Source organism: Oncorhynchus gorbuscha, linkage group LG17 (assembly GCF_021184085.1).
Source record: "Oncorhynchus gorbuscha isolate QuinsamMale2020 ecotype Even-year linkage group LG17, OgorEven_v1.0, whole genome shotgun sequence".
In the NCBI taxonomy this organism is placed as follows: domain Eukaryota; kingdom Metazoa; phylum Chordata; class Actinopteri; order Salmoniformes; family Salmonidae; genus Oncorhynchus; species Oncorhynchus gorbuscha.
The window spans coordinates 20120500-20140714 of NC_060189.1; the positions used below are offsets into that span (position 1 = coordinate 20120500).

The 20215-nt window shown below is 47.9% G+C and overlaps 1 protein-coding gene and 1 long non-coding RNA gene across 5 annotated transcripts in view; both read left to right on the forward strand.

Annotated features, from left to right (window-relative positions):
* Positions 1-20215, forward strand: part of LOC124001930 (ral GTPase-activating protein subunit alpha-2-like) — a 193369-nt gene extending 173154 nt beyond the window's left edge. For 3 of the 4 annotated variants that reach the window (XM_046309095.1, XM_046309098.1, XM_046309097.1), the window contains 2 exons: positions 3512-3636; positions 17342-20215. In XM_046309095.1, the coding sequence (XP_046165051.1) occupies positions 3512-3636; positions 17342-17496 (280 nt within the window). In that variant the 3' untranslated portion in view covers positions 17497-20215. Of the gene's footprint in view, positions 1-3511; positions 3637-12246; positions 12288-17341 lie in introns of all 4 variants that reach the window. The other variant, XM_046309096.1, reaches the window with a different exon arrangement.
* Positions 4829-5718, forward strand: LOC124001931. The gene is made up of 4 exons (XR_006832887.1): positions 4829-4858; positions 4967-5131; positions 5245-5640; positions 5683-5718. It is a non-coding gene; the product is annotated as an uncharacterized LOC124001931 (long non-coding RNA).

The window sequence follows — 20215 nt, forward strand, 5'->3', positions numbered from 1 at the left end:
TTGATCATTCAATTCCAGCCTCAGAGTTTGATCACATTTATACCAACCTCAGATACTGACAAGTCAGGATGCTGCCTGTAGGCTGTCTGCAAGGTGCCTTACATATGAAACATCCTGATTTATCAGCCTCTTGAATCTGATCAGCCTGTCAGGAATGGAGCTTACCCACTGTAAATTGTAATATTATCCACAAAACATGACGTTTCCCTCATAATTACATATCAGTTATGGAAGCTAACAACCAGCATAGATAACATGCTAGATATCTAGCTAACAAGACTACCCAGCTAACTAGCTAGCTCACAAGACTAGCCAAATTAGCTGTGTTGTTCCCTGCATGCAATTGGCTGTGGTCTTGGGGGCGGCATGCAGCCTGGGAGACCACTGCAGCCTGGGAGACCACGGCTGCCTGGGAGACCACGGCTGCCTGTCAGGCATCGTTCAGGGCTTAAATGGCCCCGCATTGCAATCAACTCAGCCACAGGGCTCCTTGATGAAGTGGTTATCGGGTATCTGAACAAATTAATGGATGATGCGTGATACTTTTGATTATCTCGTGATCTCGACAAAACAACTTTTGTTATGTAGTGATCATGAGATAAATAAGTTGTGATCTTGCCATAAAGAGGGAACTATTTTTTAAATTCATATGTCCTCTCTAGACTTCCGTACTGTGGACCTCCTTATGAATTGACTGCATGCTGAGGGAATAAACAACGTGGAGGAACTGTGTGCTGCCTGCTTGAGTGAAAAGGTCTGGGCTTGGTGTGCGTTGCCAGGGAACTGGAAACAAGCAGTGTGTCGCGGCGAAATATTGTTACTCTGTACATTTTATCTTGAATTTTCTTTTAGTCGCACTGGTGCACTCAAAATAAAACTCCAGGTTGCATATAATATTTTGTTGCATATGCAACCAAATTGGTCGCACTTTAGAGCGACCTGAGAGCATAAATCCCAAACCGATATGTGGAGGGAGAGAGTTTTGCCACCCAGTGAGAAGTCTGTGCGTTTGGCGAACTTGACATGGATATGCTTTTTGCATCATTGTCCTGGACATGTCCCTTGATTGAATTACTTGGTGCCAGGCAGGCAGGAGCAGTCTTGATTTATATGCAGCAGGGGAACATTGTGTAACTAGCTTAGTCATTAGAGACAAACCCGAAGATAGAGGGAGGGGACAACCATAAAAATCGAATCACTCATTTCATTTCTATGGGGACAACGTTACCACTCACATTGTATATGAGCTGTGCTAGGGAATACTCTGCTACAATTTTAGAATCAACAGAAGCCACGCATTTACTGATTGCAGTCAATCGGTTCTCCCTCCATCTCTCTCCTGATCTCTTTCCCTTGCTCCCTCTCTCCGTTGGATGGCGTGGGTAGAGGAAGCGTCAGTGTCCAAGGTGGAGGAGAGGCGCGTGTCAGAGGAGAGTGGACGGCCACCCCAGCTGGAGTCAATATTTGCTTTAGGAATCTCAATAACAGGCCACAGTCATCTGCATCTTTGATAATGGACAACCATATGTCTCTGTTGACCCAGTGGACTAGGGTTCTCTCTCGCTCTCTCTTTCCTCCCTCTCTCTTTCCTTTTCTCTCGCCTCTGTTCTGTCTTTCTCTCTCCTCTTGTTGTCCTCCTCCATCTCTCTCTCTCTCTCTCTCTACTATGAACACAACATGAAACAATTCCATTGATTTTACTTAGTTACACTTCATATGAGGGAATCGGTTAATTAAAATAAATTCATTAGGCCCTAATCTATGGATTTCACATGACTGGGAATACAGATAGGCATCTGTTTGTCAAATATATATTTTTAAAATGACTCTCAATGGGCCTCAGGATCTCCTCGTGGTATTTTTGTGCATTCAAGGAGGCAGTTTATGGTAGAGAAATGAACATAAGATTCTCTGGCAACAGCTCTGGTGGACATTCCCGCAGTCAGCATGCCAATTGAACACTCCCTCAAAACTTGAGACATCTGTAGCATTGTGTTGTGACAAAATTGCACATTTTAGAGTGGCCAAGGTGCACCTGTGTAATTATCATGCTGTTTAGTCAGCTTCTTGATATGCCTCACCTGCCAGGTGGATGGATTATCTTGGCAATGGAGAAAAGCTCACTAACAGGGATGTAAACAAATTTGTGCACAGCATTTGAGAGAAATAAGGTTTTTGTGCTTATGGAACATTTCTGGGATATTTCAGCTCATGAAACATGGGATCAACACTTTACATGTTGCGTTTATATTTTTGTTCAATGTACATTCATAAAACCCGTCATATGACCTGCATGTTGTGCTGTGACCTCAGTTGCCATGGCAACCCAGCATGTGATGTCCTCTCTCCTGGTTGAGTCAGCTGCATCTGGGGGCAGGGAGAAGATGACGGTGCAGCCTCACTGGCATCCTCACCCACAGCTCAGGTGATCTTAACCCATGTTTTTGTGTTGCCTGTATTCCATGGGTTTGAGCTTCATGGTTTCAGCCAGACTGTTCTCTCTCCCGCTCTTTCTGTCTTCCTCCCTCCCTCTGTGTGGTGAGCAGCTTGCCTGTCCTCAGGCTGCCCTAGGCCCTAGGCTCAGGTGCCTGTCAGCCTCAGTTTGAAACGGCTCCCTTTCAGCTATTCGTCATGCCTGCCTCAACCCCTGCTGTGCCAGCATGTGCCCAGTCCGTTCCATCTTAGCGCATCCAGTCCATTTTAGCCAACCAAACTTAGTCCAGCACAGCGCATACACATTCCCAGTAAAGCCCAGTTCCAGTCCCAACCCATCTTCTCTCCACTGTTCTACCAGAGGGGCCTTAGCAACAACCTCACAGGTTGTTGCACAGCAGTCCCTTAATGAGAGGGAAATGGCCCAGTGGGTTCCTAGAGTGGGGGCTAGAGCGGGGGCTATTAGTAAAGTATAGTATAGTAAAGGCCTGTTTGGGTCCATTCTTGACTGGCAATGTGTTAGGTGCAGTCATCAAGAAGGCAGAAAGAGACAGCTAGCATAGTTAGTGTGGCAGGCATTTTGATCCCTTTCTGTTATTCCCAATGCTCTAACCTGACTGACTGACTATCCATCCAGCACCAGGCTCCCAGATTGCTCTACCTGCTTGGCACTCTGAATTTCAAATGTCTCCAATTTTCCCCCTGTCGGGTAGCATGGAGGGAGGGAGGGATGTCTGAGAGCGTATGAATGCCTCCAGCAGGGTTCTGTTCTAGCACCCAGGAATGGGGGCCGGCAAGGGGAGCGTCATGCCTGTAGTGTGTGTTTATTTGTTGACTGCTTTCCCATTTGTGGCTGTGTGGCCAGTCTGATTGTACTCTGCCTGCTACAGTGGTCTGCTTATTACTCCTCTATCCACTGATGCTGCCTTTGTCTCTGTCTTTCTTATGTAGCTTCTTAATGTGTTGATGTTTTGTCTCAATTTACTTTTTCCATTGAGTTTTTATTAGTTTCATTGGGCTGTAAGTCAGCCTTTTTCTATGTCTCTTCCTCTGTGGTGTTCCTTAACCCTGGCCCCAGCTATGAGGAGCGTGCGCTTTACCTGGAGGCCATCGTGCAGAACCACCGGGAGGTCATGACCTTTGAGGACTTTGCCTCGCAGGTCTTCTCCCCTTCAACCAGCTACTACCCAATGAGTGGGACAGGTCAGAATCCTACTCTGCTCCTCCACTTCCTCCTCTACTCCACAGCAGCACACCTGTTAGCCCTCCTCTTCAGACCCCTCCATCTCTATGTCCTGGTCCTTGTCTCCTCACACCCACACTCTGATGAATATCAAAGGCAGCAGGGCCAAGCTCTCTCCACACTGTCTGAGCAGCAGCATCAAAGACTTTACCGTGGCTCAACAACTTAGTCAGGCCCTGCTTCTTGTCTCTCCGTGTTCTGTTTCATCTCACCCCCTCCTCTGTTTTTATCTCCCCCTCTCATTTAATTAGCCCGGCAGAAATATACATGATGTGACATGATTGAATGTGGGTTAAACCCAGTGTATGTGATCTGTCCTCTTATCAGAGCGTTCATACCTGTACCAGAGATATGCAGTCTGCTAAACACTGGGTTCACACTGCTGTCTCCCAGAGGTCAGGAAGAGGGGAGACTGAGGGGGACTTCATTAAACAATGTCTCCTCTTCCTGCCCTGGCTTGGCCTAGATCTGATGGGTCTATAACAACAACAACTCCGCTAACATCCAATCAGTACAGCAATGCTCTCATGCACTGATACAATTGGAAACCTGTGTTCTTTTATTGTCATGACTGGAAACTTAATCTGTTATTGTGTGTGTGTCTTGGCTACGTGCATATGAACATGTCTCTGTGTGTGTATACGTGTGTGTATGTTGTGTCTGTACGTGTGAGTATGTGTGTGTGTGTTGTCCAGATTTAAGCGAGCAGTCCCAGAAGGCAGGGTTGATAAGCAGACTGGCAGCGGTACGAGGTAGTCTGATAAGCAGACTGGCAGAGGCGGGAGGTAGTCTGATAAGCAGACTGGCAGAGGCGGGAGGTAGTCTGATAGGCAGACTGGCAGAGGCGGGAGGTAGTCTGATAGGCAGACTGGCAGAGGCAGGTAGTCTGGCAGACTGGCGGGAGGTAGTCTGATAGGCAGACTGGCAGAGGCGGGAGGTAGTCTGATAGGCAGACTGGCAGAGGCGGGAGGTAGTCTGATAGGCAGACTGGCAGAGGCGGGAGGTAGTCTGATAGGCAGACTGGCAGGGCGGGAGGTAGTCTGAGGCAGACTGGCAGAGGCGGGAGGTAGTCTGATAGGCAGACTGGCAGAGGCGGGAGGTAGTCTGATAGGCAGACTGGCAGAGGCGGGAGACTGGCAGAGGCGGGAGGTAGTCTGATAGGCAGACTGGCAGAGGCGGGAGGTCTGATAGGCAGGCAGAGGCTGGCAGACTGGCAGGCGGGAGGTAGTCTGATCAGACTGAGGTAGTCTGATAGGCAGACTGGCAGGCAGAGACTGGCAGAGGCGGGAGGTAGTCTGATAGGCAGACTGGCAGAGGCGGGAGGTAGTCTGATAGGCAGACTGGCAGAGGCGGGAGGTAGTCTGATAGGCAGACTGGCAGAGGCGGGAGGTAGTCTGATAGGCAGACTGGCAGAGGCGGGAGGTAGTCTGATAGGCAGACTGGCAGAGGCGGGAGGTAGTCTGATAGGCAGACTGGCAGACTGGCAGGGGGAGGTAGTCTGATAGGCAGACTGGCAGAGGCGGGAGGTAGTCTGATAGGACAGACTGTCTGCAGACTGGCAGGGGGAGGTAGTCTGATAGGCAGACTGGCAGAGGCGGGAGGTAGTCTGATAGGCAGACTGGCAGAGGCGGGAGGTAGTCTGATAGGCAGACTGGCAGAGGCGGGAGGTAGTCTGATAGGCAGACTGGCAGAGGCGGGAGGTAGTCTGATAGGCAGACTGGCAGAGGCGGGAGGTAGTCTGATAGGCAGACTGGCAGAGGCGGGAGGTAGTCTGATAGGCAGACTGGCAGAGGCGGGAGGTAGTCTGATAGGCAGACTGGCAGAGGCGGGAGGTAGTCTGATAGGCAGACTGGCAGAGGCGGGAGGTAGTCTGATAGGCAGACTGGCAGAGGCGGGAGGTAGTCTGATAGGCAGACTGGCAGAGGCGGGAGGTAGTCTGATAGGCAGACTGGCAGAGGCGGGAGGTAGTCTGATGAGTCTGATAGGCAGACTGGCAGAGGCGGGAGGTAGTCTGATAGGCAGACTGGCAGAGGCGGGAGGTAGTCTGATAGGCAGACTGGCAGACTGGTCTGATAGGCAGACTGGCAGGGCGGGAGGTAGTCTGATAGACTGGCAGCAGACTGTCTGCAGACTGGCAGAGGCGGGAGGTAGTCTGATAGGCAGACTGGCAGAGGCGGGAGGTAGTCTGATAGGCAGACTGGCAGAGGCGGGAGGTAGTCTGATAGGCAGACTGGCGGGCGGGAGGTAGTCTGATAGGCAGACTGGCAGAGGCGGGAGGTAGTCTGATAGGCAGACTGGCAGAGGCGGGAGGTAGTCTGATAGGCAGACTGGCAGAGGCGGGAGGTAGTCTGATAGGCAGACTGGCGGGCGGGAGGTAGTCTGATAGGCAGACTGGCAGAGGCGGGAGGTAGTCTGATAGGCAGACTGGCAGAGGCGGGAGGTAGTCTGATAGGCAGACTGGCAGAGGCGGGAGGTAGTCTGATAGGCAGACTGGCAGAGGCGGGAGGTAGTCTGATAGGCAGACTGGCAGAGGCGGGAGGTAGTCTGATAGGCAGACTGGCAGAGGCGGGAGGTAGTCTGATAGGCAGACTGGCAGAGGCGGGAGGTAGTCTGGGAGGGCAGAGGCGGGAGGTAGTCTGATAGGCAGACTGGCAGAGGCGGGAGGTCTGAGTCTGATAGGCAGACTGGCAGAGGCGGGAGGTAGTCTGATAGGCAGACTGGCAGAGGCGAGGTAGTCTGATAGGCAGACTGGCAGAGGCGGGAGGTAGTCTGATAGGCAGACTGGCAGAGGCGGGAGGTAGTCTGATAGGCAGACTGGATAGGCAGACTGGCAGAGGCGGGAGGTAGTCTGATAGGCAGACTGGCAGAGGCGGGAGGTAGTCTGATAGGCAGACTGGCAGAGGCGGGAGGTAGTCTGATAGGCAGACTGGCAGAGGCGGGAGGTAGTCTGATAGGCAGACTGGCAGACTGGCAGACTGGCAGGAGGTAGTCTGATAGGCAGACTGGCAGAGGCGGGAGGTAGTCTGATAGGCAGACTGGCAGAGACTGCGGGAGGTAGTCTGATAGGCAGACTGGCAGAGGCGGGAGGTAGTCTGATAGGCAGACTGGCAGAGGCGGGAGGTAGTCTGATAGGCAGACTGGCAGAGGCGGAGGTAGTCTGATAGGCAGACTGGCAGAGGCGGGAGGTAGTCTGATAGGCAGACTGGCAGAGGCGGGAGGTAGTCTGATAGGCAGACTGGCAGAGGCGGGAGGTAGTCTGATAGATGGCAGACTGGCAGAGGCGGGAGGTAGTCTGATAGGCAGACTGGCAGAGGCGGGAGGTAGTCTGATAGGCAGACTGGCAGAGGCGGAGGTAGTCTGATAGGCAGACTGGCAGAGGCGGGAGGTAGATCAGACTGGCAGAGGCGGGAGAGTCTGATAGGCAGACTGGCGGGAGGTAGTCTGATAGGCAGACTGGCAGAGGCGGGAGGTAGTCTGATAGGCAGACTGGCAGAGCGGGAGGTAGTCTGGCAGAGGCGGGAGGTAGTCTGATAGGCAGACTGGCAGAGGCGGGAGGTAGTCTGATAGGCAGACTGGCAGAGGCGGGAGGTAGTCTGATAGGCAGACTGGCAGAGGCGGGAGGTAGTCTGATAGGCAGACTGGCAGGCGGGAGGTAGTCTGGGCAGGTAGTCTGATAGGCAGACTGGCAGGCAGAGACTGGCAGAGGCGGGAGGTAGTCTGGCAGACTGGCAGGGCGGGAGGTAGTCCGATAGGCAGACTGGCAGAGGCGGGAGGTAGTCTGATAGGCAGACTGGCAGAGGCGGGAGGTAGTCTGATAGGCAGACTGGCAGAGGCGGGAGGTAGTCTGATAGGCAGACTGGCAGAGGCGGGAGGTAGTCTGATAGGCAGACTGGCAGAGGCGGGGGAGGTAGTCTGATAGGCAGACTGGCAGAGGCGGGAGGTAGTCCGATAGGCAGACTGGCAGAGGCGGGAGGTAGTCTGATAGGCAGACTGGCAGAGGCGGGAGGTAGTCTGATAGGCAGACTGGCAGAGGCGGGAGGTAGTCTGATAGGCAGACTGGCAGAGGCGGGAGGTAGTCTGATAGGCAGACTGGCAGAGGCGGGAGGTAGTCTGATAGGCAGACTGGCAGAGGCGGGAGGTAGTCTGATAGGCAGACTGGCAGAGGCGGGAGGTAGTCTGATAGGCAGACTGGCAGAGGCGGGAGGTAGTCTGATAGGCAGACTGGCAGAGGCGGGAGGTAGTCTGATAGGCAGACTGGCAGAGGCGGGAGGTAGTCTGATAGGCAGACTGGCAGAGGCGGGAGGTAGTCCAGACTGGCAGGCAGATAGGCAGACTGGCAGAGGCGGGAGGTAGTCCGATAGGCAGACTGGCAGAGGCGGGAGGTAGTCCGATAGGCAGACTGGCAGAGGCGGGAGGTAGTCCGATAGGCAGACTGGCAGAGGCGGGAGGTAGTCCGATAGGCAGACTGGCAGAGGCGGGAGGTAGTCCGATAGGCAGACTGGCAGAGGCGGGAGGTAGTCCGATAGGCAGACTGGCAGAGGCGGGAGGTAGTCCGATAGGCAGACTGGCAGAGGCGGGAGGCAGGCTGATCTATTAATGTAATTACAGTCAACTCCCTTTACTGCAGAGGTGTAAAAAAACAAAACTGACCTCTATTTCATCAACTACAATACTAAACAGGGAGTATTCTGTAGGGAGAGGGGAACAGGGAGAGAGGGGATGAGAGAAAGGGGAGAGCGAGAGGAAATGGGAGAGAGAATCTTGTGTGTGGGGCATTCATCTGTTCTCTGCTGGTGTGTGTTATTTGTAGTGGAGCAGGAGAAGGATAGCTGGTTGGGCTGATTGAGTCCTCTTTGTGATTATGGGATCATAGGTTAGTCTGACCAGACAATAAATGATTATTTTCTCTTATTGTTAAATGAGGATTGGTTTCACAGCGTGGTGCATCAGCTGTGTCTGAGAGCAGACATAACAACAAGACTTACTTTAATCACCCTCTTTAATCCTGTGGAAATTCATTTGGAACATCTATACAAATGGATGAATATACAAATAGATGGGCAAACATTATTTTTGGGCTATTGCATCTCTGTCTGTCGTGACCGAGGAGGTTATTTTCTCAACCGTGGGTTTGGAATCAGCTGGTCCTCTACATCAACTGTTTCTAGCCACAGCACCACATCACAGAGATGCAGGGCAATTTCAGGAATCACTCTAGGTCTGCATGCAGACTTCACCTGGCAATCTTCTAAACAAGGGGGAGGTTAAATCCTAGTACACACAGATACAGGTACTCACAGCTTCTTCCAGTTGATAAACCAGGCATTTTTCTGAGAAGTGGTTCTTTATATTTCTTTTAGTCTTTTTTGTCAACATGTTTTCCTGTATTTACAGCGGCCGTGTGGATAGTGTACAATACATTTATGTTCATGTACATTCTCTAATATTTAGTCTGTTTATGTCCTGTGTATGGTCCTATGCATCAACACATGGCCACTGATATATAATCACAGAAGGCTGCTTAGTTTTGTCCCTTTGTTGTGTCTGTGACCTCAGACTTAAAAAGCTGCTCTCATTGTCACCCTTCTCAGATGTGCTGGTGTCTAGTAATACAGTGATTGTCTGTTGCCCTCTCATGTGTCTTTGTCGTGCCTGTGTCCCATGTTTCATATGCTGCTGCAGTGTGAGTGTGTGTGCTTGTCAATACCCCTGCTTAGGTTCATTGCTCCACTAATATGTCATCCATGACGTGCAGCGTGCCGGCGTTGGCCAGGGATGGTTTGGGACATGGAGTACCCTTGGGCCAAGCTGGACTGTAAGACTTCTGCCTGTTTCCTCTACTAGGCATGATGCCCATTGCCCACCCTCCACCTTAACCTGACCTTCACCTTTGACACCACAGCTACACCATCTCAGAGATCATCAATCATACTAACCTGCACCCCGACCCCGGACAGTTCTAATATCCCACTCCCTCCTGCATGAGTCATCTCTAACCTACAGTAGATTACCCCCATCCTCCCCGCTGTGGCCCTGCAGTGTGACTGTGTGTCTACTGTCTGAGTTGTTTTTGTGGTTTGAGTGTTTGTTCACACTGACATGTTGAAGTTTCTTTTTTGGGGCCAGGGGGTTGGAGTCAGTCAGGATCTCAAATTACTGTAGAGAGTAAGAATAGCAGAATACACAAGGCGCAATTTGGAAATGTGGTTGTGCATCAGCAATTTGTCAGTCACTCAATTAGCCCATGTCAGTAAAAAATGTTTCGATTTGTAAGTTATTATAGTGGCTTAGTAAACTTAGGGCCCCCATTTTCAATGTTGTTGGTCGGTCTCACTCAGATATCATATTAAAACCTGCAAATATTTCTCTCCACCCTATGGAAAAATGTGTAGAATTGCAGGAAATTAGCTGTACAACTGCAAATTGTCCTGTCCGTCCCATGGAATGAGTAGAATTGCATGAAATTAGTTCTAATATTGTAACATTTTCTCTACTCACCATGGGAAAATGTGTAGAATTGCACGATTTAACTCTAAAAGGTAGAAATGTTCTTTCCACTGTCAAGAGGAGGGCTGCTTAAATATTTTGCTTGTAATTTGGTGGAGGGGGGGTACCCAATTGTCATACTTGAGTAAAAGTAAAGATACCAGAAAATGACAAGTGAAAGTCAGCCAGTAAAATACTACTGGAGTAAAAGTATTTGGTTTTAAATATACTTTTCTTTAATGTATATATTTTACCAATTAAAATTCGTTTTTGATACTTTAAAGTACTAATTAAGTAGTGTTTTTAGGCATCTGTACTTTACAATTTATATTTTTGACATCTTTTACATTTACTAAACTACATTCCTAAAGAAAATGTACTTTTTACTCCATACATTTTCCCTGACACCCAAAAGTACTCATCACATTTTGAATGCTAAGCAGGACAAGAAAATGGTCCCATTCACGCACTTATCAAGATGGTCCCATTCATGCACACAGGTCATCCCTACTTACTCTGATATGGTGGACTTATTACTAAACACAAATGCTTTGTTTGTAAATTATGTCTGAGTGTTGGAGTGTGCCCCTGGCTATCCTTAAATTAATTTACGGATAGCCAGGGGCACACTCCAACACTCAGACATAATTTACGGATAGCCAGGGGCACACTCCAACACTCAGACATCATTTACGGATAGCCAGAGGCACACTGCAACACTCAGACATCATTTACGGATAGCCAGGGGCACACTCCAACACTCAGACATCATTTACGGATAGCCACGGGCACACTCCAACACTCAGACATCATTTACGGATAGCCAGGGGCACACTCCAACACTCAGACATCATTTACAGATAGCCAGGGGCACACTCCAACACTCAGACCATCTTGATAAGTGCATGAATGGGACCATCTTGATAAGTGCGTGAATGGGACCATTTTCTTGTCCTGCTTAGCATTCAAAATGTGATGAGTACTTTTGGGTGTCAGGGAAAATGTATGGAGTAAAAAGTACATTTTCTTTAGGAATATAGTTTAGTAAATGTAAAAGTTGTCAAAAATATAAATTGTAAAGTACAGATGCCTAAAAACACTACTTAAGTAGTACTTTAAAGTATTTTTACCTAAGTACTTTACACCACTGCACACATTGGTACAGAGACCCGCGAGCAACTGCGACCCCTCCATGAATTCAGTTTTTTCATGGCCCCCACCCCATCAAAGATGCCCATCCCTGGGTTAAATTAACATAGCTACAAGAGTCAACAACGAGGGAGATTCTCGCTCTTCAAATATGTCAATGGATCCAGACAGTCTGGGACTGAAGAGCTCTCAACAACCCCCCCCCCCCAGACAGGCCTCCTTCTCTGACCCTAAACCACTCCGTCTAGAGACAACAGCTCTTCACCTTCTCATACCGCTACAGCTTCATCTGATGGCAACAGAAGACCCTCTAACTTTTACAATGTGTCAGAGAGTGTCAACTAGTCAAGGAGCTGCCAGGCACACTGGTTTAAATGACTGTTGATGTCTACTCTACTGTGGAGCAGACTGTTGCCACAACTCTGGAGAAACCTGTGCCTGTATTGGTGTTGCACACAATTTTGTCTGTACTGTTTTGTTACATTTTACTGGTCTCTTTATCTCATGGTGTTGAACTGGTTGAGAAGCGTTTCTGATAATCCAGTCTGTTCCTGCTCTATGATCTGTCCAACATATACACATTTTATAATAAGCAGTCAAACCAACCTATGTGATGTCAAGTTACAGAAATCATTTACCCCTTTGAATATTAGCTGGACAGATTTTTAAGGGCATGGAACAAACTCAAACCAACTTTCAAGAGGCCCTCTATATTTCTGAAAACTGTCCCTGTCTCTAAACATATTAAATGCTTTATGTCTTGTATGACTTTGATCCTCACAGTGATAATAACCAACAACATACCACCACACAGGCTTTCTGAATGTCGCCGTCATCTCCCTTCCCTAGTACCCTCCCTGACTGACTGTCTACAGCAGGGCTGTGTTGTGTGACTTTGTCTTAATGTGACGCTCTACTGTCTGTTTTTCTTTTAGATGAAACAATGTTAAAGGTGTCATTGCGGTAATTGATGAAGGTAAGCCCAGAGCGCCGACCAGAAGCTCGTGTGTCACCCAAAGACCTCGCTCTCCCGTTCACTCATCCTCTCTGGTTTCTCCTTTATTTGGTACTAACACGCTTTTTTTACCCACCTCCCTACCGCTTTATGAAGGACGGTTGATATGACGCTGTATGGGCTGGTGATATGACGCTGTATGGGCTGGTGATATGACGCTGTATGGGCTGGTGATATGACGCTGTATGGGCTGGTGATATGACGCTGTATGGGCTGGTGATATGACGCTGTATGGGCTGGTGATATGACGCTGTATGGGCTGGTGATATGACGCTGTATAGGGTGATGATATGACGCTGTATAGGGTGGTGATATGACGCTGTATGGGCTGGTGATATGATGCTGTATGGGCTGGTGATATGACGCTGTATGGGCTGGTGATATGACGCTGTATGGGGTGGTGATATGACGCTGTATGGGCTGGTGATATGACGCTGTATGGGCTGGTGATATGACGCTGTATGGGCTGGTGATATGACGCTGTATGGGCTGGTGATATGACGCTGTATGGGCTGGTGATATGACGCTTTATGGGGTGGTGATATGACGCTGTATGGGGTGGTGATATGACGCTGTATGGGGTGGTGATATGACGCTGTATGGGGTGGTGATATGACGCTGTATGGGCTGGTGATATGACGCTGTATAGGGTGATGATATGACGCTGTATAGGGTGGTGATATGACGCTGTATGGGCTGGTGATATGATGCTGTATGGGCTGGTGATATGACGCTGTATAGGGTGGTGATATGACGCTGTATGGGGTGGTGATATGATGCTGTATGGGGTGATGATATGACGCTGTATAGGGTGATGATATGACGCTGTATGGGCTGGTGATATGATGCTGTATGGGGTGATGATATGACGCTGTATAGGGTGATGATATGACGCTGTATAGGGTGGTGATATGACGCTGTATAGGCTGGTGATATGATGCTGTATAGGCTGGTGATATGATGCTGTATGGGCTGGTGATATGACGCTGTATGGGGTGGTGATATGATGCTGTATGGGCTGGTGATATGACGCTGTATAGGGTGATGATATGACGCTGTATAGGCTGGTGATATGACGCTGTATAGGGTGGTGATATGACGCTGTATAGGCTGGTGATATGATGCTGTATGGGCTGGTGATATGACGCTGTATGGGGTGGTGATATGATGCTGTATGGGCTGGTGATATGACGCTGTATGGGCTGGTGATATGACGCTGTATGGGGTGGTGATATAACGCTGTATGGGGTGGTGATATGACGCTGTATGGGGTGGTGATATAACGCTGTATGGGGTGGTGATCTAACGCTGTATGGGGTGGTGATATAATGCTGTATGGGGTGGTGATATGACGCTGTATGGGGTGGTGATATGACGCTGTATGGGATGGTGATATAACGCTGTATGGTGTGGTGATATAACGCTGTATGGGGTGGTGATATAACGCTGTATGGGGTGGTGGTATAACGCTGTATGGGGTGGTGGTATAACGCTGTATGGGGTGGTGGTATAACGCTGTATGGGGTGGTGGTATAACGCTGTATGGGGTGGTGGTATAACGCTGTATGGGGTGGTGGTATAACGCTGTATGGGGTGGTGATATAACGCTGTATGGGGTGGTGGTATAACGCTGTATGGGGTGGTGGTATAACGCTGTATGGGGTGGTGATATAACGCTGTATGGGGTGGTGGTATAACGCTGTATGGGGTGGTGATATAACGCTGTATGGGGTGGTGGTATAACGCTGTATGGGGTGGTGGTATAACGCTGTATGGGGTGGTGATATAACGCTGTATGGGGTGGTGGTATAACGCTGTATGGGGTGGTGATATAACGCTGTATGGGGTGGTGATATAACGCTGTATGGGGTGGTGGTATAACGCTGTATGGGGTGGTGATATGACGCTGTATGGGGTGGTGGTATAACGCTGTATGGGGTGGTGATATGACGCTGTATGGGGTGGTGGTATAACGCTGTATGGGGTGGTGATATGACGCTGTATGGGGTGGTGGTATAACGCTGTATGGGGTGGTGATATGACGCTGTATGGGGTGGTGGTATAACGCTGTATGGGGTGGTGATATGACGCTGTATGGGGTGGTGATATAACGCTGTATGGGGTGGTGGTATAACGCTGTATGGGGTGGTGATATGACGCTGTATGGGGTGGTGGTATAACGCTGTATGGGGTGGTGATATAACGCTGTATGGGGTGGTGATATAACGCTGTATGGGGTGGTGATCTAACGCTGTATGGGGTGGTGATATAATGCTGTATGGGGTGGTGATATAACGCTGTATGGGGTGGTGGTATAACGCTGTATGGGGTGGTGATATAACGCTGCATGGGGGTGGATTCTCTGTTTAGCCAGGCTGAGTGATCCTGCACGGTTCGGACAATTAGCACCCGACTAAGTAGCAGCATGAGCAATATGGACACACTTCTTTCTGCTTGTGCTTCTGCATGTCACGCCACATGCCTATGTCTTTATCTCTCCAGCGGTATCTTCCTTTATCTTTGTCCTTTTTTCTCCTCTTCACTCCTGTCCGAGTGTGGCTGTTGGCCTGGGGCAGAGTGTGACATTAACACCTGCCGTACTGGAAGAAAACAGCTTTGTCATTGAAGCTTTGTTTGAATTGCTGCAGGGGACCAATGGGGATGAGGCCCATTTACTCCCTTTTTTTTTACCTTCTAGATCTCTCTCTCTATCCCCTCTGCCTCCCCTCCCCTCTGTCTCCTCTCCCTTCTCTTTCTCCCCTCTCGCCCTTCTCTTTCTCTCTCATTCTCTCACCTCACACTCTGAGTATGAAAGGATCTCAAATGAGAGGCAGGGTGTGCAGGTCTCTGACACACCATGGCCTCTGTCAGTCTAGCTGTTTAGGGGGAGCTCAGAGTGGAATGAACTTGCGTTATGATTTACCAGCCAGGCACCGCCAACTCAAGTTTTGGGAGATTTTGTTTCACCCTAGTAACTAATTGTGAATGTTTACTTTTAATATTCAACTTAAATTTGTGTCATTTCCACAAATGATATCATATATGCAACCCAAAGTGTTGCAATTTAAAACACGTTTATTGTCATTGTTTAGTGGGTATTGTACCGAGCCCTCTGTCGATAGACGTGTCTGCTGCATGGGTGGGTGCTAGGCAGCATACTGGGGGAGTTAGTAAATATAAGGTCTGTATGGGCCTTTATCTGAGAGGGTTATCTGTGGCCCAGCGGCCCACTCCCCAGCTACCCTGCCCTGCCCCTCTCCATCACGCCACTACTATAGGAGAGGGTGGGGCTTGTCAGGGCCAGTGGGGAAGTTGTTTGTTCTAGTGGTGGAATAGTCGAAGGGCAAAGTAGTGGAATTATGGAGTTAGACTGTGCTTGTAGGGTTGGACTTTGGTTAGGCCTGCCCACACGTTTACTCACAGCCCTCCTCTGCTCTATTCATATGCATAATGAAGATAAACAAACACACACACACAGCCTTAACCCTACCCCTCCCCCTCTGAATGAGTGGAAGTCAGTGATGCTTGTGTCCACTGGGCTGGGTGTGTGTTACTGCAGCCATCTGCTGTCCCTTTTAGCTATAGGAACTTGAGATGCTTCAGAGAAAGAAAATAAGCAACCAGGTGCCATCTTGAGTATAAGCAACCAGGTGCCATCTTGAAAATAAGCAACCAGGTGCCATCTTGAAAATAAGCAACCAGGTGCATCTTGAGTATAAGCAACCAGGTGCCATCTTGAGTATAAGCAACCAGGTGCCATCTTGAGTATAAGCAACCAGGTGCCATCTTGAGTATAAGCAATCAGGTGCCATCTTGAAAATAAGTAACCAGGTGCCATCTTGAGTATAAGCAATCAGGTGCCATCTTGAAAATAAGCAACCAGGTGCCATCTTGAAAATAAGCAACCAGGTGCCATCTTGAAAATAAGCAACCAGGTGCCATCTTGAAAATAAGCAACCAGGTGCCATCTTGAAAATAAGCAACCAGGTGCCATCTTGAAAATAAGCAACCAGGTGCCATCTTGAAAATAAGCAACCAGGTGCCATCTTGAAAATAAGCAACCAGGTGCCATCTTGAAAATAAGCAACCAGGTGCCATCTTAACATAGTAGGAAAGTTTTTTTTAACTCGATGCATCGCAAAGATGGGATGGGGACTTGGGGAGGAGAGAGGAGGGGGTGTACACAAAATATAGTTGCTCTTTCTGGCTTTTCCCCCTCACTTATCACTGCTAGCAACCTCTTATCATTGATTGTTTCTTTGAGATCCACAATGTTTAACAAAGGACACCCTCCACATGATCATGACATGCCTGTCCAGGTTAACATGATATTGTTTTTTTTCAGTTCCAGTACATTTCAAGTGTTGAAAAATCTATCCTCTTTATGTTGAACAACAAAGACAATTTTATTCTTAGAACCACATGGCTTAAAATAGATGTTCTCTTTTTCCTACTCATGCAAGCATGTGCCCTCCCAAATACATATTCAGCATCTCTCACTCTAGTAAGCCAAGGCATGTGATGAAGACATGTTCACATTGAATCTGAATGTGTATGCTGCTTGATCTAGTCCCACAAGTCACTTTTAAAACTGTGATGAACTCAAGGGTCAAGTGGATCAATCTGTACACCTGTTCTGTTTTTGGTATTATAAATTCGACCCTAGAGTGAGTAAGCGGTTTGGGGTGCGTTCACGTGCATGGCAGTCAGAGCATGTTGGAGTATGCCATGTCTTAACATCCCCATGTATGCCTGCCACGTCTCACCACTTCTCTCTATCTCTCCCCCCCTATCTCTCCCCCCTATCCTCTCTCTCTCTCTCTCTCTCTCTCTCTCTCTCTCTCTCTCTCTCTCTCTCTCTCTCTCTCTCTCTCTCTCTCTCTCTCTCCCCCCCTATCTCTCCCCTATCCCCTCTCTTCTCTCTCTCTCTCTCTCTTCTCTCTCTCTCTCTCTCTCTCTCTCTCTCTCTCTCTCTCTCTCTCTCTCTCTCTCTCTCTCTCTCTCTCTCCCCCCAGGCTCCCTCAGTGGCAGCACGAGTGCTGAGCTCAGTGTTTCCGTAGGAACGGACCATGTGGACCAGGTCTCTCCCACGATGCCCCGTGCCACAAAAAACAGAGTTTCCGGAAAACTCCGCCGATCGGCCAGCGCCATAAGCAAATCCTCCAACTGAGCTCTCTCGCCCAACCCACCCCCAAAACCTCCCGTTTGGCCTTCACTACTGGTCATGTTTTAAACCGTCATACCGACCCCTAATGACTACAGTTTGGGGGGGTGCTTTGTTTGTTTTTGTTTTGTGTGTGTCGTTTAAACATTTAACTGGAGCATATTGCACATTTTAATTTGTGGCAATTATTGATTCTTTGATACACTTCCAGTTGTTTTGCTGTTGAACTGCATATTTGAGATGAAGCTATTGGCGTTTTTTCCAATGTGGCTGCACTTTGTTTTGGAAGAATCAAAGCTTCTTTTTAATTTATAACTGATAAATAGCACTACTCAGTACAGTGATAAAACGAGGTATGTATAGCCAGGGACTGGAGTGAAAGATCATGTTAGGAGACTTGAAGTCCACCTATCATGAACATTTCAATATTGTTTTTTCATGCCATAGCTGTTGAGCTGGTAGTTGACACTGCTGTAGAGGAAAACTCTAAGAGGCTGAAATACTAGAGAAATGGGAGACTGTCTTAGATTGTATTCTTGTGAAGAGAAGCAGCTGCGCATATATAATTAATATATACTGTAATAAAACATTTCTCATCGTCCATATGCATTTTGATATGTCTGCCTTTTTGATTTTCTCATTGACCCCCCCCCCCCTTGTGATCCTGCTGTGTGAAACACTGATGATAGTCTTGCAATGCTGTTGACAGGATAGGATGATTTTTAAGGGTGATGTTGTTGTTTGGTTTGTTGTTTTGTCCTGGGTCTTGAGGTATGGAAGCCTGTCTGTCTGTCTGGGTCATACTCATCCTCTTGTTGTGGAGAGGAGGAAGGACTGCGTCATAGGAGATGCTGCACCGTACCACACACTTCCTGTTTACGGAGTGCTGTGAGTGTGTGCAGTAGGAGTCTGTTTTTAATAGTTATGAACCTGGAGTGGACAATCAATGATGTCTTTCCAACCTGAGGTGAATCGAAGCTTGTTTGTGTTTTTCTATCTCTCTAATGTCCTTTTTAAATGGATTCTGATGGATTTTGTCATGCTTTGATTTATGCAACTCTGCTGGAAATGAGAAAATACTGCATTTGTAATTGTTTAGTGATGTTATCCTATGTAGGATTGTTTAACCTGGGTTCGTAATCTGTAATCCAATAAATTCCATCTGTCTCTTCCTCTGCTATAATTTTATTGTTGTCTTGTAAATATGACAAATATGTAATATTTAAATATGACATTCCAATGTCCCTACAGATGATCTTTTGCACTCACTGTCATTGAAAACTAGCATTGAATGTTTTTTTTCTCTTTATTCTTGGATGTAACTTGCTTTACATTTTATTTGATGTGTTTGTTTCAGTGTGTGAGAGCATGCAAAGTCATATTTGAAGACTTATTTTGCTGTTGTGTTGTATAATGTATACATGTGCTGTTTAGAGGAAGAAGTAGCCGGAGCCTCAGGTGAATCTTTTAACTCAATGCACTGTGTGTGCGTGTGCGCGCGTGCGTGTGCGCGTGTGCGTGTGCGTGTGCGTGTGCGTGTGTGTGTGTTTTCTGAAGGAGCTTATTGCAGTGCCTGTGTAATATGTCCACCAATATCCATTCCTAGACCCTACCACTGTTAGACATAATTTGATTTATTTTGGGGTTTTTTATTCCAAGAAGCAAAACGTGGACAGCTAGCTTTGCCTTCCTGTCTCACATCTCTGTTAACTAGAGGGAGAGTCTTTTTCCCCCCTATTTGACTGTAAAGGTCAGTGTCTTGTCCTAGTCCTCACAAGCGTTTTATATGAACAGATTGACTGGGTTTGGCCCACTTTGTTTATTTGAGGTGCTCTTTTCTCTCTGAATTGGAACCAAATGCCACCTCCTCTTTCCCATGATGCACCATGAGTAACCTCATGAGGCCGGTGGGGGTTGGGGAGTTAGAAGGCATACCAGCGCTGAGCTCTGGCGACCCTCCTAGCAATAGGCAGGTTGACTCTGTGCTACCCAAGCCCCCTCCTCCTCCCACCCAAACCTGCCGCTTTAGGTTGCCATGGAAGCCAGGTGTTACATACGCATGATGGAGGGCTCTACCCGAGCTGCAACACTGTCCGTCTGTTGCACTACTTTACCTTACCTGTACATCTCCATTTTCATTCATTTTGTTCTCTCGTTGTTTTGTGTCTTTCTTTCCCAAGCACTGATTAATAACATATGAGGCACGAATGTCGAGTTTGTTCAGAGAGATTGAAGTCTGTTTTGTGCATTTGAAGAATGTATGCAAATACTGACCTGAGTCAGATCAATGCTCTCACTTTCCCAATAGCCACTGTAAAGAACTACCCAGATCATTTTACTGATCTTCTTATGGAGTTTAGATTGTAGATTTGATGTTGTGGATGGGATCCCTGTTATATATGGGAGAATATGGGCCTACGGTGTTGTTTGGACCAGGGTAAGGATTGTGTCTTACTCAGACTGGTTCAACTCATGTAAAGCAACAGATTTGGTGTCAATTCTAGATTTTGGTTTAGGAAGCCTGTACATTGTGTCAAATTGAGGGCTCCAGTCCTTATGAATATACATATATTAATGCCTGTAATATAATCTTTGTATAAGAGGAAGAGGACGATTTCATCATTACTTGTTAACATATCAAACTGTTTTTAATGGCAGAAGTCATGCTATCTTTATTAGAAATGTGAACATTGAAAATATTTCATTAAATCAATTTGAAATTCTC